Here is a 13386-nt window from a genome sequence, read left to right as displayed (position 1 = left end):
AAGCACTAACTCAATTAAGTGCAAAATTTGATTAAGAAGACCTTTATTTGTCTCACAATGGACAAATTCCCGATTTACTGCAGCAAAATTGTGAAAGGGAGAAAGTAGAAGACAAAAAGTATATCAATATAAGCTTTTTAAAAATGGACAATAATGAATGAATCGTGAAAAATAGACAAACCCTTCTCCTTGACTTTTGAAGTAAGGTGTGCCATTATACAGCAGTTTGGTAAGAACCGATTTGAATTTGTTTTGAAATTGTTGGCCTCAATCTCAGCTGTTTTATCCGCTATCATGGCTGCTGATGTCTCACCTCCAAGCTTCAATTCCCTTCCTGCTCCTGTGTCAGTACAAATTTAGACTCTCCCATGTTAAAAAATGTTGGTAAAAGAAGCTTGAAGGTAAAACAAAAAAAAAAGTGGCATTTTGTGTGTATATGTGTGCACATTGTGTTTAGAATGACGTGCAGATTGGCTTTGGCAAAATGCAGATCAACAGACAGTGGGAGACAAATCCGCTCTTCATTTTCTCCCATTTTCAGCCAGGAATGCAACCTCTGCAGCAGTCCTCACGGTGGAGGAACACGCGCACAGTGTGGTGAAATAAAAACAATATGGTGCACGTTTCATTGAGGGCTGTGGGACTGAAAGGTATACAAAAGCGTTTGATTTCTTGGTTGTTTTTTTTTTGTCTGTTGTTTAGCTGCGTGTCAGATGTGCGGCACCCGGCTGTGAACTGGTGCTGGTAAATCTATTCTGAATGCCGTTTGGCCGTCGACTCGGACGGACCGGGCCGGCCTGAAATAGTGACGGCGGCTCACTGATGGGCACGCTGGAGCGATGATGCCCACCTCTACTGATTTCATAATTACTGGATTTAGTGTGCCAATCTTCAAATAATTTAACCCTTGCACCCAATCGGAAAGCGCCTCAATAACAGTCCAAGTCAGTATGCTGTTCAGAGTGGTCGCTTTAGGTTGCTAAGCACCCGTGGTAATGTCAAGACATATTCTCTCCTTCTCGTGCTTGATGTATGAATCCACACTTCCTCATGATACTGAATGAAAAGGTCTTTCTGAACTTTTGGCTGTGACTTTATGCCGCAGGTTTTGGCATATTTGCTGTAATTTCTTGGAAATAAAACCCAAAACAACAAACGTACATTTTATTGCACATTTTGCTTTATTCTACTGATACTTTAGAGACAGTAAACTACAAATGAGCCCAAAGTTCTTGCATGGCTGTCTGTGGGTTTCACTCCTCATCGAGTCCTTTCTGTAATAAAGAATAGGCAAAGTGACACGATTTAGTGACAGACAACAAAGCTAACACCACTCTATCTTACCCCCCCGCACCCCCTCAAAAATAAATACATACATACTGTACATTCTAGTAACGTAAGCAGGAGAAAAGTTGACCGGGCCCATGACTCACAGCGGACCTACAAATTCCTTTCATCTGTTTTCTACTTTGTACTCATTTGTGTCACAGGTGAGCTGCAGCCTATCCCATGTGACTGCGAAAGGCCCGGACTGCTTGCCAGCCAATCACTGGCCATGACAAACCTGTCACAATCCCATTCACAGCTCTGGGCAGATTCGAGTCTTTAGTGAACCCAACCTTCGGGTTGTTGGAATACAGATTGGAAGCCAGAGTACCCACGCGCGGTGGTAAACATGCAAACTTCACATGCCAAATGCGAGTTCAGAACCCCGTCCCCAAGAACTGTGAGGCAGATATGTTAGCCGTTGCCCAACGTACTGCTCACCCTCGCAAATAGTATTTCTTGCGGTATTCAAGTGGTGGGCCCAAATCCCAGCTAGCACCCCAAATAATGTTCCTTGCACTGTCTTTTGGGATGAGCTAATGCTTTGCGTGACACTGTCGGACTTTTATGACAGAATGTAAGCAAAACCCGGATGGTTGACACTTTGCATTTGAAGTCATCAAAAAAAAAAAACATGCCTTTAGTTTAGTCAATCTCAGTTTTGTGAAGACAGATGTCCATTACTTGTCAGGTTTGTGTTACATCGTCAAGGCGACATTTACCTTGGCGCCAACATCACGGCTTTTAGCGCGCATCTTGTTGACCTGAGATTCAGCGATGTCGGCTCTCTCTTCAGCTTCATCGAGCTCATGCTGCAGTTTACGGAACTTGCTCATATGAGTGTTGGCCTGCTCTTCCTACAGGAATGCACCCAACACAAAATTATATCGTTGGAATGTTCAATGAGATTGATGTGAATGAGTGAAGGCTTCCTGGCCCACACTTGGAAAACGACTCACAGCCTCCTCAGTGGATCTCTTGTATGCTTTGACCTTCAGTTGCAGTTTGTCAACCAGATCCTGGAGACGCACCACATTCTTGCGATCTTCCTCAGTCTGCAGGTCAGACACACAAGTTCAGTGGAAATATTCTCTCAGCTCCTTCGTTTGAACAGAATAAGACACATTGAAAGCTGTTTCTGGCCAGACCTCAGTGATGGAATAAATTAGAATGGCGACGAAATGGACAGTGTATAAAGAGGGGTACATTTTTATTGATGATATTTCTGCAACCTGAAAAAGAGAAATCCCACCTGATAGGTGAGTTCCTTGATGCGTCTTTCATACTTGCGCATTCCCTTGATTGCTTCGCTACTCTTCTTTTGCTCAGACTCCACCTCATTTTCAAGTTCCCTCACCTGAAAGAAAAAAAAACCCACCGTTTTAGCCCTCGAACAGGTAACTTGGTGAGTTAAGATGCATAAGTTCTTGTTGTGCTTAGCAACTCGGCCACTTTTGCCCTTGATGCGAGGACTGAATGACAATTTCAATGGTTTATTCCCGTTGAGGTGGATGAATTTAACGCTTACCCGGGCCTCGAGCTTCTGCACTTGCTTCCTCCCCCCCTTCATTGCAATTTGTTCAGCTTCATCCAGACGGTGCTGCAGGTCTTTGATGGTCTGCTCCATGTTCTTCTTCATACGCTCCAGGTGGGCGCTCGTGTCCTGCTCTTTCTTCAGCTCCTCCGCCATCATGGCGGCATCTGTGATGGCCTTCTTGGCTTTCTCCTCAGCGTTCCTGCATTCCTGCACCGCTTCTTCGACTTCATTCTGAAGCTGGGATGCGTCAGCTTCCAGTTTCTTCTTCTGATTGATCAGACCGGTGTTCTGCGTATTGTTTGAGTGAGATGTGAGATTTCAAAAAGTAAAACAAGTGCTGCCGCAGAAAGCCACCCGTTGACAATAATAGTCTGTTACCTGAGAGTGCAGTAGCTGCACCCTCTCGCTAACATCCAGCAGCTCTTGCTCAGCAAGTTTGCGACTCCTTTCGGTTTGCTCGAGAGCAGCCCTCAGTTCTTCCAGCTCGGCTTGAATGAGGTTGTTCCGCCTCTCCACAATGGCAATGTTCTCTTTGAGATCATCGTTTGCTCGGAGAGACTCATCCAGTTGAATTTGGCAGTCCTTGATGGAATGACAGCAATCATCATGACTCTAGTAATCGTCCGGATGTTTTGTGAAAATGCAGTGCTCCAAGATCACCTTGAGATGTGCGTGAACAGATTTGAGTTGCTTCTGGGCCTCAGCCGCCTGCCTGTTTGCCTGACTGAGCTGAATCTCCATCTCGTTGAGGTCTCCCTCCATCTTCTTCTTCAAACGAAGGGCCTCGTTCCTGCTCCGACACTCGGCTTCCAGAGAACTCTGCAGGGTTTCGATGGTCCTCTGCATGTTCCTCTTGCACTGCTCCATCTCCTCGTCCTTCTCGGCCAGCTTGCGCTCCATCTCCGCCTTGATCTGGTTGAACTCAAGCTGGGCTCTCAGAATCTTGCCCTCCTCATGCTCCAAGGAAGCCTAGCAGACACAAGGATCCCGTGAATTGCAGTGAACAAATGACGCCCATGCGGAAATTTGTTTTTCACTGTAACATTTCCGAACCTCCGCTTCCTCGAGAGCAGACTGGATCTCACTCTTCTCCTGGTCCAACTGCTTTCTTAATTTCTCCAGCTCATGAATATTCTTTCCACTCTCACCAAGTTGCTCAGTGAGATCGGAAATCTCCTCTGTAAAACATCACGAGCGATAGAGATGTCTCGTGTACACTATCCGTTGAAGCGTTTTCAGAAAACTGTCGTGTACGCATCAGCAGAAGAGCATACCCTGCAAATTCTTGTTTTCTCTTTTCATGGTCTCCAGATGATCCAAAGACTCCTCATAAGAGTTCTTCAACTTGAACAGCTCGGTGCTCAGAGCTCTGGCTTCCTTCTGGGAGCCCTCCAGCTCACACTGAGACTCCTCATACTTCTGTTTCCACTCAGACAAGACCTACCAGGAAAGAAAAAGGCACAGTGGATAGAGATTTGAGAGTCTGGTGAATATACAGAAAGATATTTCGCCGCAAACTCTTCTATAATGGGCTGCTACTCTTGTACCAAGGCTTGGCATGGATTGACTGACCATGGACTTTGCTGCTTTCTGGTTTCGCAGCCATTCTGGTATTTAAAAATATTGTATTTGTGGTGTTCCAAGATTTTCAAAACGTTATTTCCCAGGTCCTTTTTGTAAAACTATGCAGACCTCAACCAAATTTTCATGCTTTGATGGCTTGTCGAAGAATTTAATGCAAAGACTCTGAACCTCCTTTACTCCCTCATCAAGTCATCGATGTTGGGGGCATTAAATCGCCAAATATTGTCATCCCACGAATGGGCCTCTGAGTGAGTCAACTCTCTACCCATTAAACTGCCATGTAGACAATGGTTGATGACATTTTGTGGCATTTCTACAAGTGTCACCTGCATAGGCACACTTCACCTTGTCAAAGTTTCTTTGCTTCTTGTCCAGAGCAGCGGCAGCGGCGTTGGACCTCTCCACGTCCACCATGAGGTCTTCGATCTCATTCTGCAGTCTGTGTTTGGTCTTCTCCAGAGAGGAACATTTCGCATTCGTTGCTTCCACGGCCTCCTCGGCATCCTGCAGACGCTGAGCCAGCTTCTTCCTTTAGAAACCATCATTTCAACCTTTGAATGTTCCCCTATCGTTACGTTATTTCACACAAAACGACTTGGAGTGGCTGCTCATTTATCCAACAAACAAACTTTTTGTTCGTCTTACATTTTAGCCGGTACATAACACAAACAAAAAGCTGATCTGCCAGACACAGTGAAGTCACGGTGAAATAATGGGAGACGCATTTTAGCCAAGGTGGATTATCAAACTCTTACTTGGCCTCTTCCAGTTCTTCGGTCCTCTGGATGGCATCGGTTTCATACTTGGTCCTCCACTGAGCCACCTCCGAGTTGGCCTTGGACATGCCGCGCTGCAGTTCGGCCTTGGCCTCCTGCTCCTCCTCGTACTGCTCTCTGAGCAGGTCGCAGTCGTGGCGAGAGGACTGCACAGCGTGGGCTAAGGCGTTCTTGGCCTGTCAGGAAAATGTCACATACGTATATGAAGAACAATATTTGTCAACTAAACTGCCAATTTGGCGGCATCTGCCTCAGAGCAAAGTCCTTACTTTGGTCTCCTCCTCCAGTTGTCGTTTAAGGTCTTCAATTTGTTGAGTGTAGGACATTTTTCCCCTGGTGAGTTGCGACACCAGAGACTCCTTCTCCTCAAGTTGCCTCGAGAACTCGCCTAGCATTTTGGCCACACGTTCCATTAATGTCTGAACTTCGTGGTGGTGAATGACTTTCAAATAAAGCAATACATTAGATACCATTTTCAGTTTGAAGCTTTGCTTTCTGCATGTTGAAATCATTGATGCAACGTTGGGCCTCTTCAAACTTGGTCTTGTATTCATTCATCTGATCTTCTACAGTTCTGCACGTCTTCTCGAGAGTCGTCTGCAATTGGAACATGGCTGTCAGTACGCAAATGCATCCGCATGTGCTGTCTCGGCTTGAAGTCAATCAACTTGGAATTAAAGGCAAAGGTTTGGCCCACTTTTGTTTTGACAAGGTGTTCCATGTTGGAGACGACGTCATCCAGTTCCAGCCTGAGTTCGCTCTTCTCCTTCTCCAGTTTCTGCTTGACTCTTTGCAAGTTGTCAATCTGCTCGCCCAGGTCAGCAACGCTGTCAGCTTGTTTCTTTCTCAGCGTGGCCGCGGTGGCTTCGTGCTGCAGAGTGGCCTCTTCCAGGTCCCTGCGGAGTTTCTGGAACTCGGCCTCCCTCTTCTTGTTCATCTCGATCTGGGCCGACGTTGCTCCGCCGGCCTCCTCCAGCCTCTCGCTGATCTCCTCCAGCTCCCTGGCCAAGTCCGCTCTCTGCTTTTCCACCTTGGCCCGGGCGGCTCGCTCTGCCTCCAGCTCTTCCTCCAGCTCCTCGATGCGGGCCTGAGCAGACACCGCTGGTTCGTCACTGCTGTTTGGGAAAACTACACATTTCAAACCATTTCATGGACCTTTTTTTGTTTTTTTACCTGAAGCTCTTTCAATTTCTTTTGAAGCTGAATCGCAACTGCCTGCTCATCCTCGATTCTATTTGTGAGCTGGTTGACTTCAAAGTCCTTCCTGGAATGAAATATTATAGAATATATAAGAAATATTTTCTTTAACCTAGCGAGATTTCACTTTGGTTGTACATTTCATGAAAGAAATTTCTGGTATTTACTTTTTGAGCTGCTCTTCCAGTTGTTGCTTGTCATTCTCCAGATCCATTAGGCTCTCCTGGGTCAACTTTAAGTCTCCCTCCAGCTTCCTCTTTGCTCTCTCAAGATCCATTCGAATCTTCTTCTCTTGTTCAAGGGACCCTTCAAGCTGCAATAAAAAACAAAATGCATTCCAAAACCTCTAGCTTCGAGGTGCCTAGAGCAGTGAAATCGTTTTCAAATAAATAATACTGAAAGACATACGTCATCCACTTGCTGCTCGAGTTTTGACTTGGCCTTGGTCAGAGTGTTGACTTTGTCTTCTTCACTCTGAAGGTCATCCAGCGTTTGCTGATGAGCTTCTTGCAAGGCCTTCTTCTCCTTGGTCAGCTTGGCAATGACTTCGTCTAAAGCTGCCATTTCTTCGACCAGGTTCTTGACCTGGAATCATCGTGACAATTCATCAGGAAGTGTGGTGTTCATTCCTATTCATGAACGAGGACACAACAGGAAGCAAGCAGTCGTCACACCTTGTTTTCCGTGGCGTGTTTCTCCTTCTCCACTTTAGCCAGTGTTAACTCCAAGTCGTCAATGTCCTTCTTCAGCTCAGAGCACTCGTCCTCCAGCTTCCTCTTCTTTGCTGTTAGCTCAGCATTCATCTCCTCCTCGTCCTCCAGTCGTTCAGTTAACTCTTTGGCTTTTGCTTCCATCTGGATTTTGTTTTTGATCAGCCCCTCGCATCTTTCTTCAGCATCAGCCAGGTTATCTTGCTCCTAATTTGCAAACGCAACATTAGAACTGATGATATGACCCAGGTTAAAAGAAAAGAAAAAAGCAGTGCTGAAAAGGTGAACAATGACATCCATCATTCAACTTACAGCCTGGACTTGGAGCTGCAAGTCATTTTTTTCTTGGAGAAGAGAGACCATTTTTTCCTCCAGTTCCTTCCTGCGAGATTCTGACTTTGCGTAAGCTTCTTTCAACTTGAGGAATTCTTCCTTCATGTTGGCCATTTCTTTTTCTGCCTCCGCAGATCTCAAAAGAGGTTTGATCTTGAAGAATAGTTTCATCCAAGGCCAATTCTTAACCCCCATGAAGGCACGGATGTTCCACTGGATTACCAATAACGCATCCCTGTCAAATGTCATCCGTTGCTTTAACCATTTGTTCAAAAATATGCAGGAATATTAAAAGAATGTCAAACTGTGGTCGTTGGGCCTGAAAATGCTGTCGGCCTCATTGCTCTCACCTCCTCTCAACAATCTTCTGGAATTCTATTCTTGCCAGCAGACCTCTTGATCTTGACTGGATTCCGGTTATGATGAGAGACAAACGGTCATCCCTCATCTCCTCGAGTTGCCCGAGAAGACCAGCCTTGAAGAACACCTTTTGGACATTGTACACGCTGTTATTATCTACTACCTTTTTGGATGCGCTTGGAAATGAAATCATCCTTCTCCAGGAGTTCATCCCAATTTCCAGAAATTGTTTGGTGTCATGGTGCTGCAATAACTTGCCCTTATTATTACAAAAGTTAAGAAAAAATTTGGAATGATTTTTTTCATGTTCTAATCAATTAATCGTGAAACCACCGCATTGTGTTGTTACTGCCTTCACTCAGACATGAGCTAAATTTCATGCTCTTGAGTTGAATTATTATTTTTTTAATTATGTGCATAGATTGAGAATTCAAAAGTACATCCTGTACTCCTCTCAGTTTAGATGCGTCCATTTACAACTTACCTTTGTGTGTCCAAACTTGTATTGATTGTGGTCGATATCCAAAGACCCAAGAAGTTTTTCTGCGCCCTTTTTACTGTCAATAAACTGACCCTCAGGTATAGCAGCAGGATTCAGAATGCGATATCTGAAAATGGATGGATGAAATATTTCAAAGTAAAATCCCAACAAATTTACATGATTAGGTTGTGGAGGATGCGTTGTGGGGGGGGGGGAGAGAATTATTTAGATGTGCCACCTCTGTTTGAAATCTCCGTAGAGGATCCTGTTGGGGAAGCCCTTTCTGCAGATTCGGATGCCTTCCAGCACGCCGTTACAGCGCAGCTGGTGCATCACCAGCGGGTTTTCCATGGCTCCAGGAGTCTTGGTCTCGTTGGGGATGATGCAGCGCACAAAGTGGGGGTGAGTAGACCTCAGGTTGGTCATCAGCTTGTTCAGATTCTCCTGTGAAAGTCATAATAGTGTGTTTACAACAAATCTGGGTGATAACGCTGATGTTTTGGGGTTTTTTTAAATAGAAAAAAAATCTTGTGCCTATTCTGACCCTGTGCAAGGCTGACACGGTCTGGAAGGATGAACCCTTCTTCTTGCTCCCTTTGCCCTTTCCAACATCTGTTAGTTAACAAGTACAGAATTTAAGTACAAATCATTTATTGCGACTCAACAGGGGGCGAGGGGTGGTGTATGTACAGTGTTCACACTGTCTGCATTTAGTTCATTCTTACCTGAATCTGTTCCAGCGTAATTTGCAAAGAGTAATGCCAATAGTTTGAGATTCGACTTCTGGTAAAGTCCAACGACAGTCTCGTTCAGGGGATCCTTGTTCTTCACCAGCCAGTTGTTGATGTTGTAATCAACAGTCCCGGCGTAGTGCATCAGGGCAAAGTGGGCCTCCGGTTTCCCTTTGATGATTCTGGGCTTCTGGAAGTTGCCAGATTTTCCCAGGTGGTTGTCGTAGAGCTTGGCTTTAAAGGTGGCGTCGCTGGCTTTGGGGAACATGCACTCCTCCTCAAGGATGGACATGATGCCCATGGGCTGAGGGGGAGGGAGCATTACATTGGAGTTGTGTGCGTCTGATCAGTCGTAGCCGCTCCCAGAAAGTGTCTCTCACCTTTTCAATCAGGTCAATGCAGGCCTGCAAGTCCATGCCAAAGTCGATGAAAGTCCATTCGATGCCCTCCTTCTTGTACTCCTCCTGCTCCAGCACAAACATGTGATGGTTGAAAAACTGTTGCAGTTTTTCATTGGTGAAGTTGATGCACAGCTGCTCGAAGGTGTTGAACTGAAACGGAAAGCGAATGGACGTGAATTTCCTCACCCGCGTCTTCATCGTGTTCATTGAACACAAACGAACTGAATGTCGTCTTGTCTCAAGCACGACCGGACAGAGCTCACATCAAAGATCTCAAATCCAGCAATATCCAGAACGCCAATGAAGTACTGGCGAGGTTGCTTGGTGTCCAGAGATTGGTTAATACGGATCACCATCCACAGAAACATCTTCTCATACACTGACTTAGACAGTGCGCCGACCGCATAGTAGACCTAGAAAAGAAACAACAGCCGAATCCACTTTTACTAGTCATTGTCATGCTTTGCAGCATATCGAGCAATGGATAAATTTATAGTGTGCTGTCCCAATGCTGCGGACATTGTGAATTTGTTTTTCAGTGGGCCATAGAGTCGACACTACCTTAGGATTTGTGTGCAACAAGGACTTACGTGCTTTGCAACATCATCAACAGTCATGCCACTTTTGTAACATTTACCTGCTGAACATTTTGTCCCTTGGTGACCCACTCATTTCCCACTTTCACTCTTGGATGACAGAGACCCTTGATGAGGTCTGCTAAGTTCATGCCCATCAGATAAGCAACTTTGTCAGCATCTGAGAAATTGAGTGTACGGGGAGGAAGAAAAAAAAAACTATCGCATTTTTTTCTTTGAATCTAAATGGACATGTTTTGGAATTGCAGAGTCCATCTTACCTTCGGTGCCATCAGCCTCTGCCTGCTCCTCACGCTGCTTGTTCTTGAACTTCATGTTGCCGTAGTGCATGATGGCACCTGTCAGTTTGTAAATGCCGTTCTTCTCCTCTTGGGTGAAGCCCAGCACATCAAAGGCATCCTGAGTTCAATGTACAGATGATGTTTCACTGTCAACAAATGTATGCCTCATGATCAAAGTTTTTTGGGGGGAGGGGCAGGGGGTGGGGTGGGGACACTCCACTCCAATACATCGAACAAGAGTTATGCTGTAGTGATAGCAGAAGGTAGCGGTCGGATTTAAAAAAAAAAAAAAAGGTCAAAACAACTTTACTAGTAGCCCGACTACCATGAATTGTTAGTGTGACTCTTACAGCACGTCTCTTATGTCACAAGCCAAATTGATTTCCTCACATCAGTGGCCATAAGCTCCTCAGCATCATTGATGGAGGCGACAGTTGTTTCTCCTTGGGAGATGAAGGCGTAATCGTAGGGGTTGTTGGTGATGAGCAGCATCTCTGAAAGAGTCAAGCACAAATGTGACTTTTTTGTATCAGATGCAACAAAACAAGCCAGAGTCAGTGATCGGAATGTCTTTTTTTTCTCCAATTTATTTATTTACCCAAAAGCTCCGGTTTCTTCTGCGAGAGAATCTGATAGAAGATGTGGTAGTCTCTCTCAGCCTTAAGTTGAAAGGTGACACGGGACTTCTCCAATAGATCTATTGACGTATATTGAAAAGGATGGCGGTCAAGTAAATACTGTCAATGCCCAGCTCTTGCCATCACATGTATGAAATGTTACCGACATGTCTCAATATCAGCCGATGCAAGCTTTCCGCTGGCAGCAAAGTGAATTCGAATGAATTTGCCCTGGTTGAAAAGAAAAACAACAACAAATGAGTGCTAATACTTTAAAAAAACTTTTTGTATGAGTGAAACTTACAAATCTGGAAGAATTGTCATTTCTGATGGTCTTGGCATTTCCGAAGGCTTCTAAAGCTGGGTTAGCTTGGATGATTTGATCTTCCAAGGTCCCCTGAAAACAAATCAAACGCAAGACTTGAGTTCGTCGATTCATCATTTTGCAAGATCAGGTTTGACACCTTTTTCTCCGAGCCTCCTTCTTTCTTCCCACTGCCAGCTGCAATGCTGGCAAAATACTGGATGACTCTCTTGGTGTTGACGGTTTTCCCCGCACCAGATTCTCCACTGTGGAACAATATTGATTTGCTTGGAAACAGACACTGAAAGCGCAGTTCGGGCTTGCCGTCGATCAACCACTTATTAGATACAATCACATAACGGGGTAGGACTAGATAAGTTTTTTACTTCTTCCTACTCCCTTGAACATAATAACTGTGTTGTATGAAGATTGATTTCTTTCTTTTTTTATCTACCTTATTTTCTGTCAAATTATTACTGTATATATGTTTTATGTTCAATAAACAAACAAACAAACAAACAAACCACATTCAGTTGGTCAACATAGGCGGATCAATTGTGTCAAGACGCTGACATCTAATCGCCAATTTTGGCTTGAATCCCGTCTTGACTAAAAAAGGAATATCAGGAATGCTCACGTTGAAATGCTCAATCATCGGTTAAGTTCAGGCATTGTTCTGCTAACAAACCATTCCAAAAACAAAGAAAGACTAGAATTCAACTCACGTGATGAGAATTGACTGATTTTCTCTGTCTGGAAAAGGAATAGAAGAGAGACTTAAGAACCGTATCCACACCCTCCGGAGTGTGTATCCACTCTTTTAACATGAGAGCATATGGTCATTATCTCGCTAGATTTACCGGTTAGCATGTACTGGTAAGCGTTGTCAGAGATGGAGAAGATGTGGGGGGGAGCTTCGCTCCTCTTCTTTCCCCTGTAGGCAACAACCACCTCTTGGTTGTAGACCGGCAGCCACTTGTAGGGATTGACCGTGACGCAGAACAGCCCCGAGTAGGTCTGGCAAAGACGGAAAAAAAATGCTCTGGCATCATTGGCACTTGAACTCTGCTTCCTGTAAAATTGCAAGTCGCCATCATTCACAGTTTGGAAAGACCTTGACTTACATAGATCATCCATGCCGCGTAACGCTCTTTGAGGTTGAACAGCACCGCGGGCTCGTGAAGGAACGTGAACATGGCCATGTCTTCAATTTTATCAAACTTTGGCGGGTTCTGAGGGTGCACGTCACAATCCTTCACGGTCACCGTCTGTACAAAGAGAAAATACCATTAAGCATGCCCCCCCCGTACGATGGCCGTCGCTGGACTTCTGGCTCGCTATCGTCGCAACAGCTTGCACACGTTGGTGGTGTGTTTTCCTTTTTGAGTGTACAACTCTTGGACTACATTTTCATGCAGTTTGAAGAAATGCTTTGTTGAGAGTGGAGACTATGTAGACTCACTAAACATTAATGCTCTTGTAGTTGTTGAGAATCTCTCTCCGTATGCTCTATGACATACAGTACATGTCCACACAAACGTCTGGCAAATGTGCGGAATTGGGCAATGTTCTGTGTCCCCGTCTTTTCACGTTCTGCAGATCACCGAAGATGTTGCTTTCTGCACTTCTGGTGAGGAAGCATCGTGCCAGATCACTGACCTTCCCCTTTGCAGTTTGAGCGGTGACTTTGTCCCCGTCACGGCTGGTGATGGACGCCTTCACAAACTCCTCGTCGGTGTCAGGAACAAAGCATTCTTTCTTCATGTCAAAGACACGAGTCTGAGCCTCCAGACGCTCCTTATCCGATTTCCTCAGGTAGGGGGCCGCTGCCCCAAACTCTTTCATGGCGGCGTCACCCATTTCGAAGCTTGAAAGCAAAATACACAGTTGAGCATTCCCAAGAAATGTCGGACAAAGATTCAGTCTTACCTTAGGAATCCCTACAGAGGAGACTGAGGTGTAACGGCCCTGTGTGGAGAAAGACAACGCTGGAAGTGACCGGCAGTGACCACGGTGACAGTCCAATGTTCCGCACGCCTTACCTTGTGATAGAACGGTGACCTATTGTGGGTTTCGCAATCAGTTCCCTTTTTAAAGGAAGCCCCTCCGCCATATATGGAGGATGCTTGTTAGAAGCAAGAATGCCATTGTG

At 45.2% G+C, this 13386-nt stretch overlaps 1 protein-coding gene across 1 annotated transcript; it reads right to left on the bottom strand.

The window, feature by feature from the left end:
- Positions 1 to 1150: 1150 nt before the first annotated feature.
- On the bottom strand, positions 1151 to 13327 carry LOC147194848 (myosin-7-like). Its single transcript, XM_086130037.1, has 39 exons — positions 13277 to 13327; positions 13164 to 13202; positions 12894 to 13101; positions 12359 to 12502; positions 12095 to 12251; positions 11960 to 11987; positions 11395 to 11500; positions 11235 to 11327; positions 11098 to 11161; positions 10912 to 11010; positions 10704 to 10807; positions 10293 to 10431; positions 10074 to 10192; positions 9700 to 9849; positions 9416 to 9586; positions 9030 to 9339; positions 8849 to 8916; positions 8543 to 8748; positions 8308 to 8431; positions 7814 to 7950; positions 7443 to 7698; positions 7095 to 7337; positions 6829 to 7005; positions 6588 to 6733; positions 6397 to 6487; positions 5921 to 6310; positions 5694 to 5820; positions 5493 to 5611; positions 5203 to 5399; positions 4793 to 4976; positions 4138 to 4303; positions 3917 to 4041; positions 3524 to 3832; positions 3242 to 3445; positions 2855 to 3151; positions 2579 to 2683; positions 2286 to 2381; positions 2049 to 2183; positions 1151 to 1274 (listed from the first exon to the last, which is right to left on the bottom strand). The coding sequence occupies exons 3-39, from the start codon at positions 13092 to 13094 to the stop codon at positions 1254 to 1256; spliced, it is 5808 nt and encodes a 1935-aa protein (XP_085986163.1). The 5' UTR covers positions 13095 to 13101; positions 13164 to 13202; positions 13277 to 13327; the 3' UTR covers positions 1151 to 1253.
- Between the last annotated feature and the right edge of the window lie 59 nt (positions 13328 to 13386).

Source organism: Hippocampus guttulatus, chromosome 14 (genome assembly GCF_054856545.1).
Source record: "Hippocampus guttulatus isolate MCC_2025c chromosome 14, RoL_Hgut_1.0, whole genome shotgun sequence".
NCBI lineage: Eukaryota > Metazoa > Chordata > Actinopteri > Syngnathiformes > Syngnathidae > Hippocampus > Hippocampus guttulatus.
Note: the sequence above shows the minus strand (reverse complement) of the source record. Positions and strands in the feature narration are given on the sequence as shown.

What these genes read in the sequence shown, in the direction of transcription:
- LOC147194848 (XM_086130037.1), bottom strand. Translation starts at nt 13,094, where the DNA reads ATGGGTGACGCCGCCATGAAAGAGTTTGGGGCAGCGGCCCCCTACCTG. An exon ending in AGAAAACAAGAATTTGCAGG is followed by an intron (nt 4,042 to 4,137) that starts GTATGCTCTTCT and finishes GATGTTTTACAG; the next exon opens with AGGAGATTTCCGATCTCACT. An exon ending in TGCAGCTACTGCACTCTCAG is followed by an intron (nt 3,152 to 3,241) that starts GTAACAGACTAT and finishes AACAATACGCAG; the next exon opens with AACACCGGTCTGATCAATCA.